The sequence below is a fragment of the Suncus etruscus genome, chromosome 11 (assembly GCF_024139225.1).
Source record: "Suncus etruscus isolate mSunEtr1 chromosome 11, mSunEtr1.pri.cur, whole genome shotgun sequence".
NCBI lineage: Eukaryota > Metazoa > Chordata > Mammalia > Eulipotyphla > Soricidae > Suncus > Suncus etruscus.
The window spans coordinates 73,494,018-73,520,990 of NC_064858.1; the positions used below are offsets into that span (position 1 = coordinate 73,494,018).

Consider the following 26,973-nt stretch of genomic DNA (forward strand, 5'->3'; position numbering starts at 1 on the left):
GTTTTGTTTTGTTTTGTTTTGTTTTGAGGTCATGCTCGGCAGCGCTCAGGGGTTATTCCTGGCTCTAAGCTCAGAAATCACTCCTGGCAGGCTCAGGGGACCATATGGGATGCTGGAATTCAAACCACCAACCTTCTGCATGCAAGGCAAATGCCTTACCTCCATGTTATCTCTCCAGCCCCTGATTTTTCTTATCTTTTTTTTTTTTTTTTTTTTTTTTTGGTTTTTGGGCCACACCCGTTTGACGCTCAGGGGTTACTCCTGGCTATGTGCTCAGAAATCGCCCCTGGCTTGGGGGGACCATATGGGACGCCGGGGGATCGAACCGCGGTCCTTCCTTGGCTAGCGCTTGCAAGGCAGACACCTTACCTCCAGCGCCACCTACCCGGCCCCGATTTTTCTTATCTTAAAGTAGACTCTTCAGCTCTTCTTTTAAGGTGAGTTTTAAGACTGTAAAGGTCCTGTTATTTATTCATAAAATTATGTATCCCTCCTTCAAACCTGACTGAAAATCTTCTAGGTATTCTTGGTAAGGTTTTTATTTTTATTGAGGTTACTCACTAATTCCATCATTGGGCCTGGAGCATTGCTTATAATAAATCTGCTGTAAATGTTAAAGATGCTCTTTGTATGTAATTTCCTCTTTTGGTTTTGCTGCTTTCAGTATTCTAACTCTATCTATGGTTTTCACCATTGTAACAAGGATGTGCCTTGGAGTGTTTTTATTTGGGTCTCTAATAGCTAGGATTTTTCAGAATTCCAGAGTCTTCATGTCTGGGGACTTCTTAGCAATAATTTCTTTGACTGTTGAATTTCATATGGGGTTTCTTTCTAGCTCAGCTCTCTGGGAACTTAATGGTTCATGTGTTGTTTCTTTTTCATTTATTTTAGAGTTCTAATTTTGTTCACTTATTTTAAGAATTTCTTTTCATCTACTGTTCATTTAAAACTCCCAATTTCAGGCCCGGAGAGATAGCACAGCAGCGTTTGCCTTGCAAGCAGCCGATCCAGGACCAAAGGTGGATGGTTCGAATCCCAGTGTCCCATATGGTCCCCCGTGCCTGCCAGGAGCTATTTCTGAGCAGACAGCCATGAGTAACCCCTGAGCAATGCCGGGTGTGGCCCAAAAACAAAAACAAAACAAAAACAAAAACAAACAAAAAACCCTCCCAATTTCTGTTGTATGAAGTTATTATGCAACTCATCTATAATCTCACTGATTCTATTCTCATCGGCTGTTACTCAGCTGGTGAGGATTTTCATTTTGCCTGCCAAGATTTTCTTAAACAATGTGGTTACAAGGTTGTTCATAATAGATTTTTCCCCACAGATAGTTGTTTTTATAATTGAGTTAAAGTCATACAATGTACAACAACCTTCACCAGTGTGCATTTCCCACCACAAATGCCAATAATTTCTCTCTCACCCTCCATGATGTTCTTCCCTCCCACCCACCTCCCGCACCCCTTTCTTCAGCTACAAAGTTTTTCAGTTCTGTCATTTCTGTTGGAAGCTTTCTCATTTTTACTCTCATATCCTCATGTTTTTTTTGTTTGTTTGTTTTGTTTTGTTTTGTCTTTTTTTAACCACACCCGGCTATGCTCAGGGGCTATTCCTAGCTTTGCTCAGGATTCCTTCCTGGCATGCACAGGGGGCCATGTGGGATGCCGGTGACCGAACTCAGGTCAAGTGCGTGCAAGGCAAGTGCCCTACCCGCTGTTCTATTGCTCTGGCCCCATCCTCATGAGTTTTATTGACTGTCCCTTCTATGATTTGAATTCTCTGAACATCCTCAATATTTCCTCTCTAAAGTCCTTATCAGTGAAGCTATATAGGTGGCTGATACTAGTTGGATCATCAGAACTACCATCTTCTTGCACTAAACATGGTGGGATTCTGCCTTCCTTTCCCACAGTGACCTTTACAGTGCAGCAATGTTTTTTATGTGTAATGGTCGGGCTCATTGACAAGAATTGTGTGACCATGGAGAGAAGCAGAACAGCTGCACTATTCTCATGATGCACTAACCTTAGCAAAAAATGCTCCTCTGATTCAAAGATGCTCCCACTGCCAGCATGTTTTCCTCACGGCCATGCACTTCTGGTGTGGAGAACAGACCTGGGGGTGGGGGGAACCTATAGAAAAACCCTTTCTACCCATCTTGGTCATCCAGAGAAATCTAAGAATGATGAAAAGTCAACTCTAAGCACCTGCACATTAGAGACCTTGTATCTTATCAGCCCTTCAAGTCAATCTGGGTTCCACTTGTTCTGCTAGCAGCATGGGAAACGAATTTCTCTTCATAGGAAAGAAACCTTAACTTTCAGGTCCATTGCATTTCCCCCACAGAAGGAGGTAAACAGCAAGTTTATTTGGGAAGTAACGGGAGGGGGAGAGGTAGATAAAGATACAGATTTAAGAAAGAACTTTTTCCAGAGAGGAAAAAGCTAAGTATACTTTACAGTGTACATGTCTCTATATTGGAGAATTGTGCCACAGGTAAGAAAGAATGCATCTCAGGCAGATTATAGTGAAAGGTAAATTAAGGCTAGGAAAGTATATATGCCAAGAGATGTGGGCAAGTGTGCTCCTTTTCCTCTACCAAGTTAGTTTATATACAATTTTCACCAACTACCCTCACTCCCACCCTGGGTCCAGTCTGTTGTAGGGTAGTTGAAATAGCATAAGCTTGGAGCAGTTCATCTTATTTTAATTTTCTTCACATGGCCTTGCTGGGGCAATGAAGACTCTGCTCCTATGGGCTCCAACCACTTTTCTCAGGGAGCCATTTTTGCATCTGGCCAGGAATTCCGGATCTCAATGGTTTTTGCGGCTCCTGAAAAGGGTATTTTGTATCAGAGGCATTCATGTCATTGGACTGATTTTATGTTTCAGTTTTCCTGAATGAATATTACCAGGCCTCCCCCCACCATCTTCTTGCCTCCAACAGCCACCTTTGGCTAATGATTCCTGCATAGAACAGTATTGTGTAGGTCTAAAAAAGAAACTCTCTTCACTTTTGACCTTATTAAACATGCAATTAAAGAATGATAGGATTACTGAATTTTTAAGAAAGGCCAAAGTAATCAGAGTAATTTTGGATCTAAAATACCCATCTGATAAGAAAGTTGATGGGGCTGGAGAGAAAACACCGTGGTAGGGCGTTTGCTTGCACGCAGCTGACCTAGGACGACGGTGGTTGAATCCCAGAATCTCATATGGTTCCCCATGCCTGCCAGGGGCGATTTCTGAGCATAGAGCCAGGAGTAACCCCTGAGTGCCGCTGAGTGTGACCCAAAAACCAAAAACCAAAAAAAAAAAAAAAAAAAAAGTAGTTGGCCTGGCTACCAGACAACAATGTAAATCAAGGAATAACCAAAAGGGCCCGGAGAGATAGCACAGCGGTGTTTGCCTTGCAAGCAGCCAATGCAGGACCAAAGGTGGTTGGTTTGAATCCCGGTGTCCCATATGGTCCCCCGTGCCTGCCAGGAGCTATTTCTGAGCAGACAGCCAGGAGTAACCCCTGAGCAATGCCGGGTGTGGCCCAAAAACAAAAAAAAAAAAAAAAAGGAATAACCAAAAAAAGGTTAAATCAGTCATCAAGTCACATACCCAAAGTGAGTTACAGGCACACTCTAAAACATTGCAACGAGCCACACTCCCTGTTACCCCATTCCCCTATGTAACCTTACCTACTAGTTAGACCTGCCCATTTCTGGAAGGGGTCTTTGGGAAGGATCAATAGGTTTGCCTGAGGGGAAGAGGAGGGATTTGAAGGAAAAATGAAGAGAGAAGCAGCAGAAGGAGAGATAGTTGAAAGAGGTTGATTGCAGGGCTGATTATGAATCTGGCTTGAAAGGTTATGATAGGCCACACATGGTAGCTAGGGCCCTGAATAAAGCTGATGTCTCATGAAACCTGCCTGTGAGTTTTCTCCCTGCAGCTATCCTGAACCTGCAGACCTCCCCCCACCCCAGTTGAAGGGGGTTGCAGACACATGGCCTGGGCTGCAGGAGAAAGACCTCTCCATCCATCCATCTCCATCTAGCCCCATCCAAGGGCTGTTATTCTACACTCCCCAGCATCAAAAAGCTCCGTTACCTGCGACAACAATCACTGTCACAATTGTAAAATCATAAATCATTATCTCAAAAAGGATATAAAATAGTAACCTGGAAATAGATTATTAAGAAAAAAAATGACCCCTGCATAAGTATGGGGGAGTGAGTTCACCAGCAAAAGAGAGTGGGTAGCAGCATTCAGAAAACTATAACTGCGGGGCCAGAGTGATAGCACAGAGAGTAGAGTGTTTGCCCTGCACGTAGCCGACCCAGACACACACAGGGTCGGTTCCAGGCATCCCATATGGTCCCTCAAGCCTACCAGGAGTAATTTCTGAGCACAGAGCCAGGAGTAACCCCTGAGCCACTGGGTGTTGTCCAAAGACAGACGGAAGGAAGGAAGGAAGGAAGGAAGGAAGGAAGGAAGGAAGGAAGGAAGGAAGGAAGGAAGGAAGGAAGGAAGGAAGGAAGGAAGGAAGGAAGGAAGGAAGGAAGGAAGGAAGGAAAGGAGGGAGGGAGGGAGGGAGGGAGGGAGGGAGGGAGGGGAGGGAGGGAGGGAGGGAGGGGGAGGGAGGGAGGGAGGAGGAGGAAGGAAGAAAGAAAGAAAGAAGAAAGAAAGAAGAAAGAGAAAGAAAGAAAGAAAAGAAGAAAGAAAGAAAGAAAGAAAGAAAGAAAGAAAGAAAGAAAGAAAGAAAGAAAGAAAGAAAGAAGAAAGAAGAAAGAAAGAAAGAAGAAAAGAAAGAAAGAAAGAAAGAAAGAAAGAAAGAAAGAGGAAGGAAGGAAGGAAGGAAGGAAGGAAGGAAGGAAGGAAGGAAGGAAGGAAGGAAGGAAGGAAGGAAGGAAAGGAGGGAGGGAGGGAGGGAGGGGAGGGAGGGAGGGGAGGGAGGAGGGAGGAGGAGAAGAAAGAAAGAGAAAGAAAGAAAGAAAGAAAGAAAGAAAGAAAGAAAGAAAGAAAGAAAGAAAGAAAGAAAGAAAGAAAGAAAAAGAAAGAAAGAAAGAAAGAAAGAAAGAAAGAAAGAAAAGAAAGAAAGAAGAAAGAAAGAAGAAAGAAAGAAAGAAAGAAAGAAAGAAAGAAAGAAAGAAAGAAAGAAAGAAAGAAAGAAAGAAAGAAAGATACAAAGAAAGAAAGAAAGATACAAAGAAAGAAAGAAAGATACAAAGAAAGAAAGAAAGATACAAAGAAAGATACAAAGAAAGATACAAAGAAAGAAAGAAAGATACAAAGAAAGAAAGAAAGAAACAAAGAAACAAAGAAACAAAGAATGAAACAAAGAAAGAAACAAAGAAACAAAGAAGGGAGGGAGGGAGGGAGGGAGGGAGGGAGGAGAAAGAAAGAAAGAAAGAAAGAAAGAAAGAAAGAAAGAAAAAAGAAGAAAGAAAGAAAGAAAAGAAAGAAAGAAAGAAAGAAAGAAAGAAAGAAGAAAGAAAGAAAAGAAAGAAAGAAAGAAAGAAAGAAAGAAAGAAAGAAAGAAAGAAAGAAAGAAAGAAAGAAAGAAAGAAAGAAAGAAAGAAAGAAAGAAAGAAAGAAAGAAAGAGAAAGAAGAAAAAGAAATTTCTAGCTGACTGCATTGCTAGAGAACAGCATTCACAAGGAACAGAGGCGTAAATTTAAAAATAAAACTATATGGGGCCGGGCGGTGGCGCAAAGAGGTAAGGTGCCTGCCTTGCCTGCGCTAGCCTTGGACGGACCGCGGTTCGATCCCCCGGCGTCCCATATGGTCCCCCAAGCCAGGAGCGACTTCTGAGCGCATAGCCAGGAGTAACCCCTGAGCGTTACCGGGTGTGGCCCAAAAACCAAAAAAAAAATAAATAAATAAATAAAATAAAATAAAACTATATAAAGGGGCCTTAAATTCATGAAGATTTTGGACAATGGTAGTAAGAGAAATAGAATGCCTGTCTTGAATACAGGCAAGGTGGTGGAGGAGGGAGCTGAGGGCATTGGCTGCAGGAATGTTACACTAGTGAAGGGGTTGTTCTCTTTTATAAGTAAACCCAACTACAAACATGTTTGTAATCATGGTGCTTAAATAAAGATATTTAACCACTTGAAAAAAAAATTCATGAAGATTCTGGGTTTTATTCTCTGTCCTAAGAGCTTTCTCTAGGTAAATAGGACATTTTCACTATAACTATCATTCAAAGCTTATAGAATTCTTAATTATTTCTTTACTCTGCCCATCTTACCAAAGAGGAGTTGCTAACTCCTGGAAGAAATCAAATAAAAGCTAACTATACACCACATAGATTAATTTTAAAAATGTTTATTTAATTATTGTAGTTTATGTCATGTTTATAATAGTATTTGTGTTGATAGTTTTGATGTTCAGTTACCACATTTCATCATCATCAAAATAGCAAGACCTTCCACAAGTGTCCATCCAACTCTTCAGTTTCCACTGGTTTTATCATTTAATACAATTTTATTTCATTGTTTTCTATATCACAAATGAGTAAGCTGTTATTTATACTCCTACTAATTTAGTTAACTTAAAAATATCCTTTGCAGTTCCAATTCAACTTGCAGGAAACTACAAGATATCCCATTTTCTTATTTTCTTAAGATTCCATAGTGTATCTATTCCACAATTTATTTATCCAATCATCTGTCACTGGACACAGGTTGTTTCCATATCCTTCTTAGTATTCCAAACACTACATTGAATATATGTATGCATATTTTTAATTACTGTTTTACATTTCTGTAGTAGATGCCAAGAAGTAGAACTGTTGAGTCATACAGATGCTATTTTTACTTTTCTGAGAAATCTCCATGCTGTTTCTAATTAAGGCTGAACTAGACAACATTCCCACTAACAGTGAATGCTTTCTTTTACATCACATCCCCACCAATATTCCTTGTTTCTAATCTTTTGATCTACATCATTTCCACTGGTATGAGTTATCTTACTGTTCTACTGACTTGCAATTCCCTATTAATAAGCAAAGAATAGTTTTTTATAGGTCATATATATAGGTATATTCTTTTTCCTCATATAAAACTGTTCATCTTTTTTTTTGATGAGACTACTGACTTTTTTGTTTTGAGCTTTATGAGTGCTTTATGTGCCTTGAATATTAAACCTTTATATAATGTACTGTGTGTAAACATTTTCTCCCATTCAATAGCAAGCACCTCTTATATTCCCATATCAGAACTGACTGAGATTTCAAGCAGCCTGTAGGACCTTTAATCGCAGAAAACCCAATCCCAAATGAAAGCCTTTCAAAACTTGACAGCATAGTAACACTTTACATTTACTTACAATGAAACATATAAGAATCTATGGCCAATGACAGAAAACAGTGATATATTTCAAAAATTTTTCTATAAACAGCAAGGTTTCAAAGCTCCCCCTCTCTAAAAATGAATGAAGTTATTGATTGTCTTCCAAAGATATCTTCCTCCTGCCCAACCCTCTCAGCACATCATTTTTATTTCATTTTTTACCCATTTTCAGCTCATCAGTCTTGGAGGTTAGCCTATTTTTCAAGACATGGAAGCAGAAAAATCTGTGCACTATACAAGAAAAATAACTTGTACAACAGGCCAGAAAGAAAAATAGAGAAAGCCTTCCTTGTGAGTATGTACCAGGGAGGCAAATAAACAAGAAGAACCTGGTAAAAACAGAATTAGATAAAAGTAAAAAATACTACTGCAGCACAGAGGGTAGTTAATGGATGGGTTAGAGAGGACAAAGATATGAAGTTTAATAAAACAAAGCTTGGCCAATAATAACCTGTAAACATGAGATAATGCACAAGGAGCAACAAGCAAATTTACTTTGCCAAGTGGGAAGATCTGGGCATCCTCACTTTGCTTTAAAAAGTAAGGTAGGGGGGCTGGAGAGATAGCACAGCAGTAGGGTGTTTGCCTTGCATGCAGACAGATGGTGGTTCAAATCCTGGCATCCCATATGGTCCCCTGAGCCTGCTAAGGGCAATTTCTGAGCACAGAGCCAGGAGTAACCCCTGAGTGCTGCCGAGTGTGACCCAAAAACCAAAATCCAAAAAAAAAAAATAAAAGTGAGGTAGGGTCAGAAAGATAGTACAGGGGTATCTTGCCTTGACTGTTATCAATCCTGGTTTAATCCCCAGCACAATATATGGTCCCCCAAGCACCATGAGGCATGACCCCCTATGCTATTTCCAGTGTCACCAAAAAATAAAATAGAATGACCTTGAAAAATCAATCCCTTGCTTAGTCAGAATATTTCATGGATGAAGTCACCTTTTCTAGCCTCTTTTATGAAAAGTCTCTGGATATAATTGTTTTTATATTTCCTACCAAGTCTGGTAAAAGTGGTGTGTAATGGATAATCATTCATGTATCAATATATAGTTCACCTGATTAGAACAATTCTTTATAAAGTTAGACTGGCCTCACCCATATAAAAGTTTATACACCTACAGAAAACAGACTGCAAGGATGAGTTAGTCTCTTCTGTAACTGCAGGTGAGTGAAAAGGTATGTTGGGATAAATGGGAAAGACGACTCATTCACAGGAACCAGAAGTGAGAAATCATGACCTCCCGGAGACGATGGAAGATCTGAGCCAGCCTGCAGAGGAAGGGCAGGGGAAAAGGAGGAGCTGTGGGACAAAAGGGAATACTGTTATCAATGAGCCTTCTTTAATTAGCCTCCTCTGAAAAATACCTTCTCCTTCCTTTCATCCAGATTCCCTCTAAAAGTCTATCCTATAGGGACTATGCATATTTAAAAATATACTTTGAAGACTGAAGAGATTGTACAGTGGGTAAGGAGTTTGCATTGCAGGCAGCCAATCTGGATTTGATCCCTGGCTCCAATATGGTTCCCCAACACTTCCAGGAGTGATCCCTGGGTATAAAGGCAGGAGTAAATCCTGACAGCACTCAATATGATCCAAAAAAAAACTACATAGATATATTTGAAGCTTAATGCCCGAAAGTTATATAGAATTTCACATTATCTAGGATAATGTTCTCTAGCCTTTAGCCCCTATTTTATTCACTTTATAATTACCTTAACTTTTCTGGGGAAAAATAAAATTTTACTATTCTTTTTTTTTTTTAGTGATTCAAGGTAGTTTTTATTGAATGAAATTTATTTAGACCGATAAGAAGGGTGGACCAGAGAGCTAGAACAGTGTGTAAGGACATTGCCTTTGCACACAGTCAAACCCCGTTTCAACCCCAGCGCCCTGTATGGTACCCTGAGGACTGCTAGGAGTAATCCCTGAGCACAGAGCCAGAGGTAAACTCTAGACATAACCAGTGTGGCCCCAAAATAAGACAAAACAAAACAAAGACATGAGAGAAGAGAAAGAAAAAAATACATGTTGGCTTTTCCAGAGTGAGAAAAAAAAAAGAGAAATTGCATGTTCAAGGGTGAACAAGGGCTTGAAAGATTAAGCCAAGTTTATTGTGACTTTATCTAAATTTTTGTTATAAGAAAAATAATCAGAGAGATAGCTTAGTGATAAAATATATAACATATTTGAGGACCTAGATAGATAACAACCTGGCAATGCTGCCCCATTTCAACCCCTCAAAAAAATGCTGTTATATAATGGTGACTGTTTTGGAGTAACAAATTAGTAAGAAGCTTTTGCTACATTCTTTATGTACCTTTTCTATTCAAAGTTCATATGAGAGGATTTTTTATCATAAGTAAATTATATTGAAGATGAAATAAAACCTACCTCTTTGGAAATTAGAGCTAAATTGTTAGTTACTGAAATATTTTCTGATTTACTGGGATTTTTTTTAGATCATTTTTTTCTTTCTTAAAAAATACATGTTTTTCTGGGCCGGAGCAATAGAACAGCAGTAGGGCATTTGCCTTGCACGTGGCTGATCCAGGACGAACCTGGGTTTGATCCCCAACATCCCATACGGTCCCTACAAAAGCCAGGAGCAATTTCTGAATGAAGAGCCAGGAGTACCCTGAGTATCACTGAGTGTGGCCCAAAAACCAAAACCAAAACCAAACAAAACAAACAAACCAAGTGTTTCTGAACCAGAGAGATGGTACAGGTTAAAGAACTTGTCTATATTACAGGTGAGACTGCAATGGTATGACCATTGAGCATAAAGCTAAAAGTGGCCCCTGATTACCACCAAGGATGGCCTAAAATTAATTGACATTGATTAAATATTTTAATAAAATAAAAGACATTATTGTAATAATACACAGACTCAATAGTGATGAGGACTGGAAGGACCAGCCCACAATATGAAGCTTACCACAAAGAGTGGTGAGAAATAACTACAGTTAGAGAAATAACTACACTAACCTTGACAATGATAGTGAGTGAGAGAAATAGAATGCATGTCTTGAATGCAAGCAAGGGGTTGGGGAGGAGGGAGATGAAGGGCATTGGTGGTGGGAATGTTGCACTGGTGAAGGGAGTTGTTCTTTATATATATATATATATATATATATATATATATATATATATATATATATATATATACACATTATTTCTTATATATATATATATCTTATCTTATCTGCTGTATTATTGGTCCAGTTTCATCTTACTCTCTAAAATATATGAGTATTTTACTTATAATTTTTTTAAGTTCACACAATTTTTTAGACATGATGATGATTTTGGGGAGGAGAATAGTGGCCTCCCAGAGGTGTTCAGGGGTCCCTCCCAGAGATTCTCAACTAGGTCAAAGGTGCAAAGGCCCCAGAACGCAATACTGGTTAGCTTGGTAGTGCTGAAGATAACCCAGTGGTACTCAGGGGCCTCCAAAACACACTTCCTCCGGGAAGTGCTCAGGTACCTCAAGGGCCACACCCAGCAATGCTTGATGGTGGCAGAGATTATGTGGAAATCATGCACAAGAGATCAAACTGCATACATACACACACTTTAACCCCCATACTATATTTCTAAACTCAGTTTTTTTTTAACTCTAAGATTCTAATCAGAATTCATCCTGGAATAAAATGCATCCTAACTTCTTAAAATGTACAATGAGAGCCCATATAAAATCACATGATTAAATTTGGGAGTAACAATTTATTTAAAATTGTCTTGCACATGGCACAGATTCAATCCCTTCCATCCCATATGATCCTTGAGCCAATGAGGAATCATTCCTGAACACAGAGTCAAGAGTAACCCTGAAGTACTGTCAGGTGTGGTCCAAAATTTAATTTAATTTAATTTAATTATGATTATTATCAGCATATGGTTGATATGTATAGCTATTTTGTACACCCAAGATCATGTAGAAATTTCTCAGGTGATATGGTATCACAAGTGGAAAAAGTTTAGGATACTAAATGTATCAATATTCCACAGTTAACAAAGCCAAGATGATTTGCTCCAAACTCTCCTCGTGGGTAGGCAAGAGCTGGCTTTTCCTCAGATTCATCAACCTTTGTAAAAGATAAATCAGAAAAAAGCACAAGAAAGTTCTTCATACCACGTTGGGCTCCACAGGCCTAGCTTCTTTTAGCTATCCTTTCCCCAAGAATAAACGCAAAGAAAATAGGCATCATCACTCACCTCGATCAAACCTCAACACCAAGAAGCAAAGGATCAATGCTGTTAGGAGGCTCTTTTTGAAAGGCAAAGAAGAGAAGTGTCTCACTGTGAAGTCCCAAAGTCTGCGAAGCAGTAAAAGTAGTGACAAAAATGTTTTGGAAGAAGCATCTGTCAGGGAAAAGAAACAGGCTGTAAAAACCAGTTTTCACAATTCAGATATGAGCCTGATTATAAAAATTGAGAAAACAGTAACAAGATTGGTCTTCTTATAATTTATAAAGTTCCAAAAAATGGTTTGTGCTTTTGTTTGGGAGCCAAACTCTGCAGTGCTCAGGGCATACTCCTGGCTCTGCACTCAGGGATCACTCCTGTTGGAATTGAAGTAATTTAATTTATATACTATAATTATAAATAATTACATAATTACAAAGTTGTTCATGATTGAATTTCAGTCATTTTTTTTTCCTTTTGGTTTTTTGGGTCACACCCGAAAGTGCTCAGGGGTTACTCCTGGCTCTACACTCAGAAATCACTCCTGGCAGGCTTGGGGGACCATATGAGATGCCAGGATTTGAACCACCATCCTTGTGCATGTAAGGCAAATGCCTTACCTCCACGCTATCTTTCCAGCCCCGAGTTTCAGTCTTATAATGCAAAACTTCAACCATGAACATTTCTCACTACCAGTGTCCCTGATTTCCCTCCCAACATCACCCATGCATGCTGCTGAGGCAGGCATTTTATACCTCTATACAAATAATAATAATTTTTAAAATCCCATTCACTATTGTACCTCAGAAAATCAAGTAATTTAGAGTCAATTTACCTAAGGAGGTGAAAGACTTATACAAAGAAAACTAAAAATCACTGCTTCAATAAATAAAAGATGACACAAGAAAATGGACTGTTGTGATTATCATTAAAATGGCAATACTAGGGCCTGGAGAGATAGCACAGCGGCGTTTGCCTTGCAAGAAGCCAATCCAGGACCAAAGGTGGTTGGTTCGAATCCCGGTGTCCCATATGGTCCCCCATGCCTGCCAGGAGCTATTTCTGAGCAGACAGCCAGGAGTAACCCCTGAGCACCTTCGGGTGTGGCCCAAAAACCAAAAAAAAAAAAAATGGCAATACTACCCAAAGCCAATGCAAACAGATACAATGCAATCCCTATAAGAATGCCCATGACATTTTTCAAAAAAGTAGATCAAACACTCCTGAAATGCGTATGGAACAATAAATATTCATGAATAGCTAAAGCTATCCCTGGAAGCTATTACGCTGAGTGAAATAAGTCAGAGGAAAGAGATAGACTCAGAATAGTCTCACTCATCTATGGGTTTTTAGAAAAGTAATAGACGGAGCCAGAGAGATAACATGAAGGTAATGTGTTTGCCTTGCATGCAGAAGGCTGGTGGTTCAAATCCCAGCAGCCCACGTGGTCCCCTAAGCCTGCCAGGAGCAATTTCTGAGTGTAGAGCCAGAGTAACCCCTGAGCACTGCCAGGTCTGACCCAAAAAACGGAAGAAAAAGGAAAAGAAAGAAAAATAATAGACATTATTGTAATAATACCCAAAGACAATCGAAATGAGGTTGGAAGAACTGGCCCACAATACAAAGCTTACCACAAAATGTGGTGAGTTTAGTTAGAGAAATAACTACAATGACAACTATCATGACAATGGTAGTGAGTGATAGAAATAAAATGCCTGTCTCAAATACAGGCAAGGGGTGGGGAAGGAGGGAGATAAAGGGCATTGGTGGTGGGAATGTTGTACTGGTGAGGGGGGTGCTCTTTTAAGGGGCCTGGTTTTGGGGTCACACCCGGCAGCACCCAAGGTCTACTCCTGTCTCTGCGCTCAGAAATCACTCCTGACAGCCTCATTGGACCACAAGATCTTGGGATTCCATCTAGGGTTGGATGTGTGCAAGGCAAATGCCCTATCGCTGTGCTATCTCTCTGGCCCTGGGGTGTTATTTTTTATAACTAAAACCTAATTACAAACATATTTGTAATCATGGTGCTTAAATTAAGATACTTTTTAAAAAAGCAGCATGGTACTGTAATAAAGACGTATCTTCAGATCAATGGAATAAACTTGAATATTCTGACAGACCCACAGATATTTGATCAATTAATCTTTGAAAAAGGAGTAAGAAATACAAAGTGGGGGCCCAGAGAGATAGCACAGCGGTGTTTGCCTTGCAAGCAGCCGATCCAGAACCAAAGGTGGTTGGTTCGAATCCCGGCGTCCCATATGGTCCCCCATGCCTGCCAGGAGCTATTTCTGAGCAGACAGCCAGGAGTAACCCCTGAGCACTGCCGGGTGTGGCCCAAAAAAAAAAATAAATAAATAAATAATTGGGGCCGGGTAGGTGGCGCTGGAGGTAAGGTGTCTGCCTTGCAAGCGCTAGCCAAGGAAGGACCGCGGTTCGATCCCCCGGCGTCCCATATGGTCCCCCCAAGCCAGGGGCGATTTCTGAGCACATAGCCAGGAGTAACCCCTGAGCATCAAACGGGTGTGGCCCAAAAACCAAAAAAAAAAAAAAATAAATAAATAAATAAATAATTAAAAAAAAAAGAAAGAAATACAAAGTGGAGCAAGGAAAGCCTCTTCAACAAGTTAGGTGTTAGGAAAACTAGTCAGCTACATGCAAAAAAGACAAACTCTGATCTCTAATTAAAGCTATGTACAAAGGTCAAATCAAAATAATAAAGACCTTGATATGAGACCATATGAGACATAAAACCATAAGGCATATAGAAGAAAATATAGGTAGAGGGCTATTTTTAATTTGGCTATTAAAAAAATTAAGTCCTGCTTCTTCTGAGAATTATGTTATGGGTGATTGTCCTTCCACTGTAACTTTACCTTGTCCTCTTTCTTTGCATCTTTGTTCTCATAATTAAAAATAAAAAAATTAAAAAAAATATTAAGTCCTGGGGCCGGCGAGGTGGCGCTAGAGGTAAGGTGTCTGCCTTGCAAGCACTAGCCAAGGAAGGACCACGGTTCGATCCCCCGGTGTCCCATATGGTCCCCCCAAGCCAGGGGCAATTTCTGAGCGCTTAGCCAGGAGTAACCCCTGAACATCAAACGGGTGTGGCCCGAGAAACCAAAAAAAATTAAGTTTCTGGGGCCAGAGAGATAGCATGGATGTAAGGCATTTACCTTACATGCAGAAGGTCGGTGGTTCAAATCCCAGCATCCCATATGGTCCCCTGAGCCTGCCAGGAGCGATTTCTGAGTATAGAGCCAGGAGTAACCCCTGAGTGCAAAAAAATTAAGTCCTGCAATTTACACCATATAGATGAACCAAACTGATACTGTCATTAGTACAGTAAGTCAGAGAGAAAAAGATAAATCACCCTGTAATTTCACTCATCTGTGGTACACAGTAAAATAAAATTGGTGGGGCCGGGCGGTGGCGCTGGAGGTAAGGTGCCTGCCTTGCCTGCGCTAGCCTAGGACGGACCGCGGTTCGATCCCCCGGCGTCCCATATGGTCCCCCAAGAAGCCAGGAGCAACTTCTGAGCACATAGCCAGGAGTAACCCCTGAGCATCACAGGGTGTGGCCCAAAAACCAAAAAAATAAAAAATAAAAAAAAATAAAATTGGTGAATCAACCAAATAAAAGTAGATCAAACAAATTAGTGGTTACCAGATGGGGATAAGGGAAGGGTGACCATTCAGGTAAAAGAGGTCAATAGTATACAATGATGGTAAAGGATAGAAGTAGAACTAAGCAGAAATTTTACATACATATGTCGATTTGTAAGTAATTTATGTTTGGTTGGCAGGATGAAGTGGGAAAGACTCCCCAGTGATACTCAGCCAACTGAACCAGTGGTTCACTGCAAATGCTCAAGGATGCAATGCTGCTCAGATCCTGGGGTTCCCAAGCTACCCTTGCAGTACTCAGGTCCCTCCAGAGTTTCACCCAGTGTTACTAGAGAGATCACTAACACCCAAAACTTTACCTTGTAATACTTGAGGTGTCCGGAATCAAACCAGGGTTGACAGCAAGGCATGTGTCATAAATCCTATGATTTATGACAATCTCTCCAACCCACAAACTCCTATCTGCCTTTATTTAGTAGATTTTTTTTTTGGTTTTTGGGTCACACCTAGCAGCACTCAGGAGTCACTGCTGATTCCACGCTCAGAAATTGGCCCTGGCAGGCACAGGAAATCGTATGGGATGCTCGGATTTGAACCACTGTCCTTCTGCATGGAAGGCAAACATCTTACCTCCATGCTATCTCACTGGCCCCTATTTAGTAGATTTCTAAGGTGCCTTCTTCACTGGTTCATACTGACCTGCTTCTATTTTTTTAATAAATAATATCTACTCAGCTTATATTTGTTTGTTAGTCATTTATTTATTTATTTTGGCCACACTCGGTGGCGCTTAGGGGTTACTCCTGGTTCTGCGCTCAGAAATCACTTCCTGGCAGGCGTGAGACATAAGATACCTAAAAGTAGGTAGGTAGTTTTATATGGCTACAATCTTATCCTCCAAAGTGTGTGTGTGTGTGTGTGTGTGTGTGTGTGTGTGTGTGTGTGTGTGTGTTTAAGTACCAGTAAGTACATTCTAGGATAGCATTATTTCTTTGCAAACTGATTGTCAGCTTCTGTGAATATTTGTGCTTATCTGTAATCTTTGTTGCTCCACACCCTGTGGAGAAAAGAGTAGAAGAATGGGGTTTTTTGTTTGGTTTGGTTTGGTTTGGTTTGGTTTTTCAGTCACACCTGGCAGTGCTCTGGGGTTACTCCTGGCTCTAGGCTCAGAAATCACCCCGCCAGAGGACCATATGGGATGCTGGGATTTGAACCACCTTCCTACTGCATGAAAGGCAAACGTCTTACCTCCATGCTATCTCTTCGGCCCTGAAGAATGGGGTTTGATGGCAAGTTCAAGGTTCTCTATTAGGACAGGGCATCACTTATTCTAGGGTTTGTAGTATTTATGTTTGTATTCATAATTTCACACTTTTTAAGGATTCACTATATTTAATTTTTCATTTTCCTTAATGTGATAATCAAGAATTTGTATGACTCTACTCTTAACTTAGGCAAAAATATAAGAAATGTTTTATAATGGGGCCAGAGAGATAGCATGGAGGTAAGGCGTTTGCCTTTCATGCAGAAGGACGGTGGTTCGAATCCTGGCATCTCATATGGTCTCCTGAGACTGCCAGGAGCGATTTCTGAGTTGGAGCCAGGAATGACCCCTGAGCACTTCCAGGTGTGATCCAAAACCAAAACAAAACAAAATTGTTTTATAATAATGAGGCTAGACGCCGGAGAGATAGCATGGAGGTAAAGCGTTTGCCTTGCATGCAGAAGGTCGGTGGTTCAAATTCCGGCATTCCATATGGTCCCCTGAGTCTACCAAGAGTGATTTCTGAGCATAGAGCCAGGAGAGTGAGTGTGCCGGTGTGACCCAAAAACATAAAGCAAAAAACAAAAACAAAAACAAAAAAAAACCGAATCTATAATAATGAGGCTATACCATGATATACCATGAAAAATCATGGGCAGACCAGCCATGCAGCTGAAAGCTGGGAATTTTGGAAGAAAAAGTGAGCCACATTTTAGCCTGCCAAAGCCACAACCATTACCTACAATCATCACTTTGCCAAAATGATGTTGATTCACCCCACCTTTACAACTCAACTCAACTTTCTACAGACACCAATCTGACCAAAAGTCCAGGTATGCCAGTATTGGGGAAGATATTATCAGGACTTCTTCTTTGGAATGAATGCAGGCAACCTCTTTCCTCTCCTTCCCCCCTACCTTCTCATACTTCCAGAAGACCTGGCAGCCTAAAATATGCCCTACATAAGCCACGGGATCAGTAATAGTACTTGGAATTCCTGAACAACTCCAATTTTGTTTAATACTGTCATCCTCATAGGAACACAATTTAGAGACTTATGTGTTTCTGAAGCCACCTAATGTTCAGAAATCAATGAGGTAACAAAATGGTCAACCAGCAACAAGAGCTTACAAAATTTTCTAATGACTTAATGCCCTCATTGCAAGATATACAATAATTTTCACAAATTTTCTTGATAAATTTTTTTCTTTCTTTTTCTCTAAGAATTTTGTCCCACTTACTTGGAAATAAATGTCAACTTTGTAAACAGTTTCTTTAAGTACATAAATTAAAAAAGTAATATTGAGGCTATATATTTGGTTTAGAGGCCAAACCCAGTGGTAGTTAGAGCTTACTCCTGACTGTGCTCAGGGATCACTCCTTGTGGACTCAGGTAACCATATGGAATACTGGTGATTGAAACTGAGACAGCTGCACTCAAGGCAAAACCCTACCTACTGTACTGTCTCTGGCTCCGAGGTATTTTTTTTAAATAGCAAATACAGGGGCCAGAGAGATAACACAGCATTCAGCCGATCCAGGACGGAAGGTGGTTCGAATCCTGGCATGCCATATGGGCCCCCCTAGCCAGCCAGGAACAATTTCTGAGCCAGGAGTAACCCCTGAGCACCACCAGGTGTGACCCCAAAACCAATAAATAAATAAATAACAAATACAGGGGCCAAAGCAATAGCACAGCGAATAGGTCATTTGCCTTGCAAGTGGCTGACCCTGGTTCAATCTCCAGCATCCAATATGGTCCACTGCGCTTGCCAGAAGTGATTTTTGAGTGGAGAGTCAAGAGTAACCTGAGGGCCCGAGATAGCACAGCGGTGTTTGCCTTGCAAGCAGCCGATCCAGGACCAAAAGGTGGTTGGTTCAAATCCCGGTGTTCCATATGGTCCCCTGTGCCTGCCAGGAGCTATTTCTGAGCAGACAGCCAGGAGTAACCCCTGAGCACCACCGGGTGTGGCCCAAAAACAAAAACAAAAACAAAAAAAGAGTAACCTGAGTGCCATCAGGTGTGACCAAAATAAATAAATAAATAGATACATAAATAACAAATACAGCTGAGTAGATATTATCAATTAAAATTTTCCCAAAAAATCATTATAAATATTAAAAGCTTCAAGCAAGATAATATTTTAATTTTTTAAAAAATAATTTTTTTTTTTAGGGGCCAGAGTGATGGCACAAGTGATAAGGTGTTTGCCTTGCATGTGCTAACCTAAGATAGACTGCAGTTTGATCCCCTGGTGTCCCATATGGTACTCCATGTCAGGAGCATTTCTGAACACATAGCTAGGAGTAACCCCTGAGTATCACTGGGTGTGCCCCAAAAAGCAAACAAAAAAAAAAAGTTTTTTAAAGACTCTTGATTTAAAAAGTTACTAATAATTGAGTTTTAGGCTTATAATGTTCCACTATCAATCCCACCGTCAGTGTCAAATTCCACCCACCAGTATTCCATGTTCCCTTCTACCATGCCAGCCTGTCACCTTGACAGGCACATTTTAAAATTTGGTGGTTGTGGCTTGTATTTCATATTTTCAGTGTTGTTAAGTCTATGCTTTGGGTATACATCTATAGCAATCCTCCACATTACCAGTAGGCCCAAGGCCCCTGAGACCTGTTCTCCCATTACTTCCCTTCCTCATCTTCTTCCTTTCTGTCACTCCCTGATTTCTTTCCTTTTCTGTCCTTCTTCCTATATTCAGAGATCAAGACTGATCTAGGCATTCCCCCTATACTACATTACATTTCCATATCGAGTTTCTCTATATCCCACAGATGAGTAAGAAGATCATTCTGTTTGTTTTCTTACTTTACCCAACATGGTATTATTCAATTCCATACAGATTGCAGCAAATAGCCTGATTTCATCATTCCTTGCAGCGGCATAGTATTCCATTACGTGTATATATACCGCACCTTCATAATCTACTTATCATTCATTGGAAACCTAGGTTAATTCTATATCTTAGCTATCGTACTAACTGCTGTCATGAATTAATGGTGTGCATATGTCCTTCCAAATGAATGCTTTGCTGACCTAGAAGTAGATGCCTCAAAGTAGAATTACTGGGTCATATGATTGCTCAATTCTAAGTTTACTGAAAACTTCCTGTACTGTTTTTCACAGAGGTTGAAGTAGACAATAGTTCCACCAACAGTATTCATTTTCCTTTCTCACCACATTCCTATAAGCATAGATTGTACTACTTTTGTTATATACATTTTTACCAGTGTGAGATATCTTATTGTCTTGATTTGGATTTCCCTAATGATGCTGAACTTTTTGATATGCCTATTGGCCATCACTCTGAAAAGTTCATTTCCAGCCCCCATATTTTCTACTACACCTAGTGGTGTTCAGTGCTCCCTCTGGCTCTGGCTGTGACCCCTAGTGATGCTAGAATACCAAATGCAATGCTGGTGATCCAACTTGGGTCAGCTGCATGCAAGATAAATGCTTTATCGCCACTACTATCTCTCCAGTGCCCATTTTCTGCGTTATTATTGGTTTTGGCTTCACACATGGCAATGATCGGGGTCACTCCTGGCAAGGCTCTAAGGACCATTTGTGGTGCCGACATTCAAACCAGAGTTGGCCTTGTGTAAAATAAGTGTCTTAGCCTTTATATCATTTCTTGCCCAACTCTGCCCTCATTTTTAATTAATTGTTTGGTTCTTCCCTGGCTCTGCAGTCAGGGATCACTCCTAAAGGAATCTTGGGGTCAGTAGGGGTGCCAGGGTAGAATGCATCTCTCTGGTCCTTAAGATGCTATTTCTGGGGTCATGCAGGTGAATATCTAATTTATAACCAGGATTATTATAACAGTATTCAAGAACAGATATTGGAACCTACAAGTCCTTAGAGTTATTGGGGTTGAAGAAGTAGGATGTTATGATGGAGCCCAGGTCAAAGAGAAAAGTCCATAATGTCCCTTTAACAAGACCACAAAAGGAAATGTCTTACCTTCCTGGCTTAGTTTCTGAACTTCCTCAGAGCCAGAGTGTTTTTGAGTGTGGTGCTGTCTTGCTACACTTATGAGTTGGAGTGCATCCAGCTGCTGTTCCTCAGTAAAGACTGCAGAGCCCACCATTAGCTCCTCAGCCTCTGACAAGCAGCCCAGTGGAAGCAGTACATGCTGTAGGTAAAGTTCTGCCAGGGCTTTGTATTCTGGAAGTCCCTGATTATCCAAGTCTTGAAGCCAAGTTCTGACCACATCCAGAATAGTTTTGGGCTCTTGCATCTTGCTGTATAAAAGAATACTGCAAGGGAGTACAATGAATTTGGGATAAGAATGTGTTAAAAAGAAATCAGAAGACATTTGTTGTTTTTTCTTAAGGAAACAGTTTTGATAGTTTAGAATCTGACTACATCAGAAGACAAACCCAAGAAATGTTAGAGGATTGGTACACATAATCCTCCACAGCAACTGAGAATTCTGATCAAGGCTTGTTTGATGTTTCTAATCATTTGAAGTGCTGAAGACTTTTTATGTCCTGATACTAAAACATAGTAAAAGAGAAGATGCTTCTTAAAAATAAAATTAATTCCTTAGTAGGTATTAAATGGGCACTTACTTTGGACACTAGGCTTTCAAGGTGAAGACTATGTGGAACTTGAGATTATGTGGAAATTTTTCCTTAATCCAATCAGAAGATTGAAACTTATTTTCATTCCCAAATCTGCCCCCTCCTAAGGATGTGATGTCAGAATGACATACAAACTAGGCTAATTTTTTGCCTGTCTCAGATCTGTAATTATTACCAGGTAAATGAAACTAAGTTCTCTCAATTAAGGTAGTTAAAAATTGACTTGAGGGGCCGGGCGGTGGCGCTAAAGGTAAGGTGCCTGCCTTGCCTGCACTAGCCTTGGACGGACCGCGGTTCGATCCCCCGGTGTCCCATATGGTCCCCCAAGCCAGGAGCAACTTCTGAGCGCATAGCCAGGAGTAAACCCTGAGCGTTACTGGGTGTGGCCCAAAAACAAAAACAAAAACAAAAACAAAAAAATTGACTTGAGGCCCGGAGAGATAGCACAGCGGCGTTTGCCTTGCAAGCAGCCAATCCAGGACCAAAGGTGGTTGGTTCGAATTCCGGTGTCCCATATGGTCCCCCGTGCCTGCCAGGAGCTATTTCTGAGCAGACAGCCAGTAGTAACCCCTGAGCACCGCCGGGTGTGACCCAAAATCCAAAAAAAAAAAAAAAAAAAAAAAATTGACTTGAATTTTTTTTACTTATATCAAAGCAATACTTAATTTTTTAAGAACCCAGAGTAATCCCAAGCATAGCCATTGTGCCTTCCCCGCCCCTAAAAAAAAAAAAAATGTTGTTTTAGTTCTTGGAGATATTGGATTTTGAAAAGAAGTAGCTATGCATCACATAGAATCAATATAATTTATTTTTAGTATCTTATTGTAAGTTCACAACAATCTTGTAAAATAATGTTTATATTGTATTTACTTTCAAAACCTGAGAAAACTGAGATACTTTTTGGACATTTTAATAAAAGTGTGATGGCACGGAGTTCATTTGAATTGTAGAAATATAAGTAAGCATTTGACTTAGTAAAGTAAGAAAATGTTCAGAGGAAAATAAATATTGAAACCCCATATAATCTAATTCCCCAAAATAAATTAGTGTTCCAGTTACTCCATATCTTATAGCCACTACACTTTACCCCTTGTGTCCTCCAGCCCTTGTGTCCTTGTGTCCTCCAGCCCTTCTATGTGGGACACTAAAAATCAAGAATACCTAAGATGTGGCAAAAAGTTATCTTCTACTACACTCCATTTCTGTCATCCCACTTCATATCTACGTCTTTTTTCTTCCTATGCCCCACTCCTAATTTCCTCTTTTCTCATTCTTTATGTTACAGTCTGCAGGGGGAAAAAATCTACAACCAAAAAACTCTTTCCCCAGAAGGAAGAATGAGATTTGTGGTAAAATGTTAGAGAAGACAAAAGGAAATATTGGGTAGGTACTGATTTAGGAGAGGAGGCAAAAATCCTCTTGTTCCAGAAATAAGTTAGCAACAAGGACCTACCAAAGTTCCAGTATTTTGGGGGGTAGCTTTTCAGGGGCCTGGTAGTACTGAAGAACCCAGGAGAGGGCTTCCTGCCACCGATCCATCTCTGCCAGGGCCTGGATTCCCACTATACATAGGGAGCATTTCACCTCCAAGAAGCTGTAAGCAGAAAGGCCAAATCAGATTTAGAAGTGGTTCCCATCTTCTGCCTTGGGGCTAGATAAAGTGTAGGTTAAAGTCTTACATGCTGCTTAACACGCCCCAGTCACGTCCCAGTATCACATGGTCCCCCAACCATCAATATCGCCCTGGAGACTCCCTGAGCACTGCCAGAGTGACCCAGGTAATCTCTGGCATCCTGGCCCAAGCAGTTGCATTGGACTGCCAGCTTAATTGCCTGAGCATTGCCAGGATTGGCCCCCAGATCCCATGGGAACTGCTTGAGAGGCACCAATCTCTACAAAGGATTAAATAGTTCCCCCTCAATTCCATTCCCACCTCAATACTGGAAGACCCCTGCTCAGCACCAACATCTCAGTCCTCCCATTAGTACTCAAGTAGGTTTCACAATTTTCACCATTCACAGTTGATCTCATTGAACCCAATACAAAGAAAATTGTCCTTTTTGTCAGGAGTTAAAAGTTCCTACAAGCGGACCCGGAGAGATAGCACGGCGGTGTTTGCCTTGCAAGCAGCCTATCCAGGACCAAAGGTGGTTGGTTCAAATCCCGGTGTCCCATATGGTCCCCCGTGCCTGCCAGGAGCTATTTCTGAGCAGACAGCCAGGAGTAATCCCTGAGCACCGCCAGGTGTGGCCCAAAAACCAAAAAAAAAAAAAAAGTTCCTACAAGCACATGAAAAAATGCTCCACATCACTAATTATCAGGGAGATGCAAATCAAAACAATGATGAGGTACCATCTCACAACGCAGAGATTGCGCACATCACAAAGAATGAGAACAAGCAGTGCTGGTGGGGATGTGGAGAGAAAGGAATCTTATTCACTGCTGGTGGGAATGCCGCCTAGTCCAACCTTTATGGAAAGCGATATGGAGATACCTCAAAAAACTGAAAATTGAGCTCCCATATGATCCAGCTATACCACTCCTAGGGATATACCCTAGGAACACAAAATACAATATAATACAAAAATTCCTTCCTCACACCTATATTCATTGCAGCTCTATTTACAAGAGCCAGACTCTGGAACAACCAAGATGCCCTTCAACAGATAAATGGCTAAAGAAACTGTGGTACATATACACAATGGAATATTAATGCTGCAGTCAGGAGAGATGAAGTCATGAAATTTTCTTATACATGAATGTACACGAAATCTATTATGCTGAGTGAAATAATTCAGAGGGAGAGAGATAGACGCAGAATAGTCTCACTCATCTATGGGTTTTAAGAAAATAAAAGACATTCTTGCAATAATTTTCAGAGACAAAAGAGAGGAGGGCTAGAAGTTTCAACCCCCTACATGAAGCTCACCACAAAGAGTGGTGAGTGCAGTTAGAGAAATAATTACATTGAGAACAATCATAATAATGTGAATGAATGAGGGAAGTGGAAAGCCTGTCTAGAGTACAGGCGGGGGTGGGGTGGGAAGTAGGGAGATTTGGAACATTGGGGTTGGGAATGTTGCACTGGTGAAGGGGGTGTTCTTTACATGACTGAAACCCAACCACAATCATGTTTGTAATCAAGGTGTTTAAATAAAGATATTAAATTTAAAAAAAGTTCCTACAAGCGATAGAGACAAATCAAAAGGAATACAAGAATCCTGAGAGGGATTACTTAATCCTGTGTGGTAGAAGATCTGGAGATGAGGGCCCGGAGAGATAGCACAGCGGTGTTTGCCTTGCAAGCAGCCGATCCAGGACCAAAGGTGGTTGGTTCGAATCCCGGTGTCCCATATGGTCCCCCGTGCCTGCCAGGAGCTATTTCTGAGCAGACAGCCAGGAGTAACCCCAGAGCATCGCCGGGTGTGGCCCCAAAACCAAAAAAAAAAAAAATCTGGAGATGAGTTTGCATAGGTAAGAAAGGGCACAGAGGAGATTCACATAGCAGGGTACCTCCAAACATTCAGAATCACAGCCCTCCTTCAGCATGTACTGCCAAAACCCAGGCAACCTTTTCAAAAGAGAGCCAGGGGTCCTCTGTATATCCTTCTCTAGGGACAGCTTTAACAATTCTATTGTAACCGACCTCAGACCTCGTGTGGCAAAATTCAACGTTGCAATCCATAGGCAAATAATGCCCTAAAATAGCAGAATCTAGTAGCATAACATAGAGCAATGTATAGAGAAAAACCAAGGTTTTCTCCGGGTTAAATCTTCTTCCAACAACCTCATTCCTAATCATTAGCAGAGGTCATAAATTGAACATTTTGGAGGCGGGAGTACAACCTAGGAGTCCTTCGTGAACCTGCTTATTGAAATCATTGAAAACTTTATCTTGCCATTCCACACTTGAACAAGGATTCTCATATCTGTGGGAGCCCAAGCTCTTAGACCACTTAAGCCCTTCCGGTGGACAAATTGCTACCACCACTTCAGTCCTTGTCACAAGGGGGCACCTCGGCCTTTCCAGGAAAACAGACCAATTAATTCCTTTGACCTGAGTCATTCCCCAAGATCACTGGGAAAGGAACAGAGCGCTGCACGTACGTGCCCGCGGGTTCCTCCGCCGGAGAGTACTTGGCCAGGTTCCTACACGCTAGATCGCACGTCTGCAGCGCCGCCCCGAAGTCCAAGTGCACGACTAAGAGGTCTGCTGCCTCTTCCAGCAGAGCCGTCGCAGCTGCAGACCGGGCTGGGGAGAAGCGCTCAGGCTCGCTGCCCCGCACGGGGCCCACAAAGCCCTCAAGGCGGGCTGCAGACGTCGGTGGTTCACTCTTCATAGCCAGCTCGGGTGTGGGGTCTGGCCTGTCGTCTCAAACGTCAGAACCTCCCAGGGGGGCTCTGGAATATTCCGAGTTGGTCCTGGAGAAAAAGGAAAAGGCTTTACGCTATTGCCTATCACCCTTCCCAAAAACCAAATCCTGGGGAAGGAAAGGAAAGCTTCAGCAGAGGGTAAAAGCTAGCAGTTTACATCTTAGGTTTGCAGAACTGCAATATATCTGCACACATGGCCGGGGCTTCTCTAGCCTGACACACCAAATTGAACAATCCGGGAGTGCAATTCCAGGGTCTTTTACCAGGTGTGTCGGCCCAAATGCCAAAGTTGCCGGCTCAGCTGACGCTTGGCCTCTCGCAGCGCGGGTGAATGTGGAAGTTGTAGTTCTCCACCCACTCTCTCCTGCTGAATTCTATCGGTGCAGATTGCTACTGAACTACAACACCCAGCATACCGGCGCTACGGCTTCTGGGTAAGGACATGACGCTTAGCGGTGGACGTTTGGTGACATTTCTCCTTTCTAATCACCCCCCCACACACACACACACACACACTGGGAATCACATGACAGATGTTTTATATCGGAGGTTTTAATCTGAATTGATGAGAAACAGCAGTTAGTCCCCAGGGACTAACAGAGTAGGGAAAGGCTCTGAAAGGCTATCTCAGAACTGGTCCCTTTTCTATACCTGTCATCTTAACTCCACATTTACCAGTGCTTAAAGGGCCCAGCACCCTACTCGTTTTTGAAGAAATGCGATTTCATTTCATTCTTTTCTCAGCTTTGAGAGTTAAGGATAATTGTTTTTTGTTTGGTTGGTTGGTTGGTTTTTGGGTCACACCCGGCAGCGCTCAGAGGTTACTCCTGGCTCTACGCTCAGAAATCGCCCCTGGCAGGCACGGGGTGAAACATACGGGATGCCGGGATTCGAACCACCGTCCTTCCACATGGAAGGCAGACGCCTTACCTCCAGGCTATCTCTCCGGTTAGAGTTAAGGATAATTGTTATGGGGCCGGAGCAATAGCACAGCGGTAAGGCATTTGGCTTGCACTTCGCCAACACCAGGACGGACCCCAGTTTGAATCCTGGCATCCCATATGGTCCCCCGAGCTTGCCAGATGCGACCTCTGGGAGATGAAAAAGGAGTAACCCCTGAGCGCCGCCGGGTGTGGCCCAAAAACCAGATGAAGAAGGAAGAAGAAGAGGAGGAGGAGGAGAGAAAAGAAGAAGAGGAGGAGGAGGAGAAGGAGGAGGAGGAGGAGAAGGAGGAGGAGGAGGAGGAGGAGGAGGAGGAGGAGGAGGAAGAAGAAGAAGAAGAAGAAGAAGAAGAAGAAGAAGAAGAAGAAGAAGAAGAAGAAGAAGAAGAAGAAGAAGAAGAAGAAGAAGAAGAAGAAGAAGAAGAAGAAGAAGAAGAAGAAATAATTGTTATCCCTGTTTACAGATGAGCTAACTGGAAATTTAATTTGCACACAACTAGTCACACAAAAGTGACAAAAACGAAGATTCTTTAGGTGCAAAGCATATATTTAACTAGTATTTTGTTTAGCTGGACAAGTTTATGCTATTGTTTATTCAGGTGATTCACAGTGATGTCAAGGTAATGT

At 41.5% G+C, this 26,973-nt stretch overlaps 2 protein-coding genes across 2 annotated transcripts in view; both read right to left on the reverse strand.

The window, feature by feature from the left end:
• Nucleotides 1-26,973, reverse strand: part of BCL2L13 (BCL2 like 13) — a 1,170,396-nt gene that overhangs the window by 720,000 nt on the left and 423,423 nt on the right. The gene's annotated exons all lie outside the window — the stretch shown is intronic.
• On the reverse strand, nucleotides 8,482-25,388 carry PEX26 (peroxisomal biogenesis factor 26). Its single transcript, XM_049783573.1, has 5 exons — nucleotides 25,139-25,388; nucleotides 22,485-22,625; nucleotides 20,409-20,704; nucleotides 11,570-11,716; nucleotides 8,482-8,653 (listed from the first exon to the last, which is right to left on the reverse strand). Exons 1-5 carry the CDS (start codon nucleotides 25,369-25,371, stop codon nucleotides 8,562-8,564), a joined length of 909 nt encoding a protein of 302 aa, XP_049639530.1. The 5' UTR covers nucleotides 25,372-25,388; the 3' UTR covers nucleotides 8,482-8,561.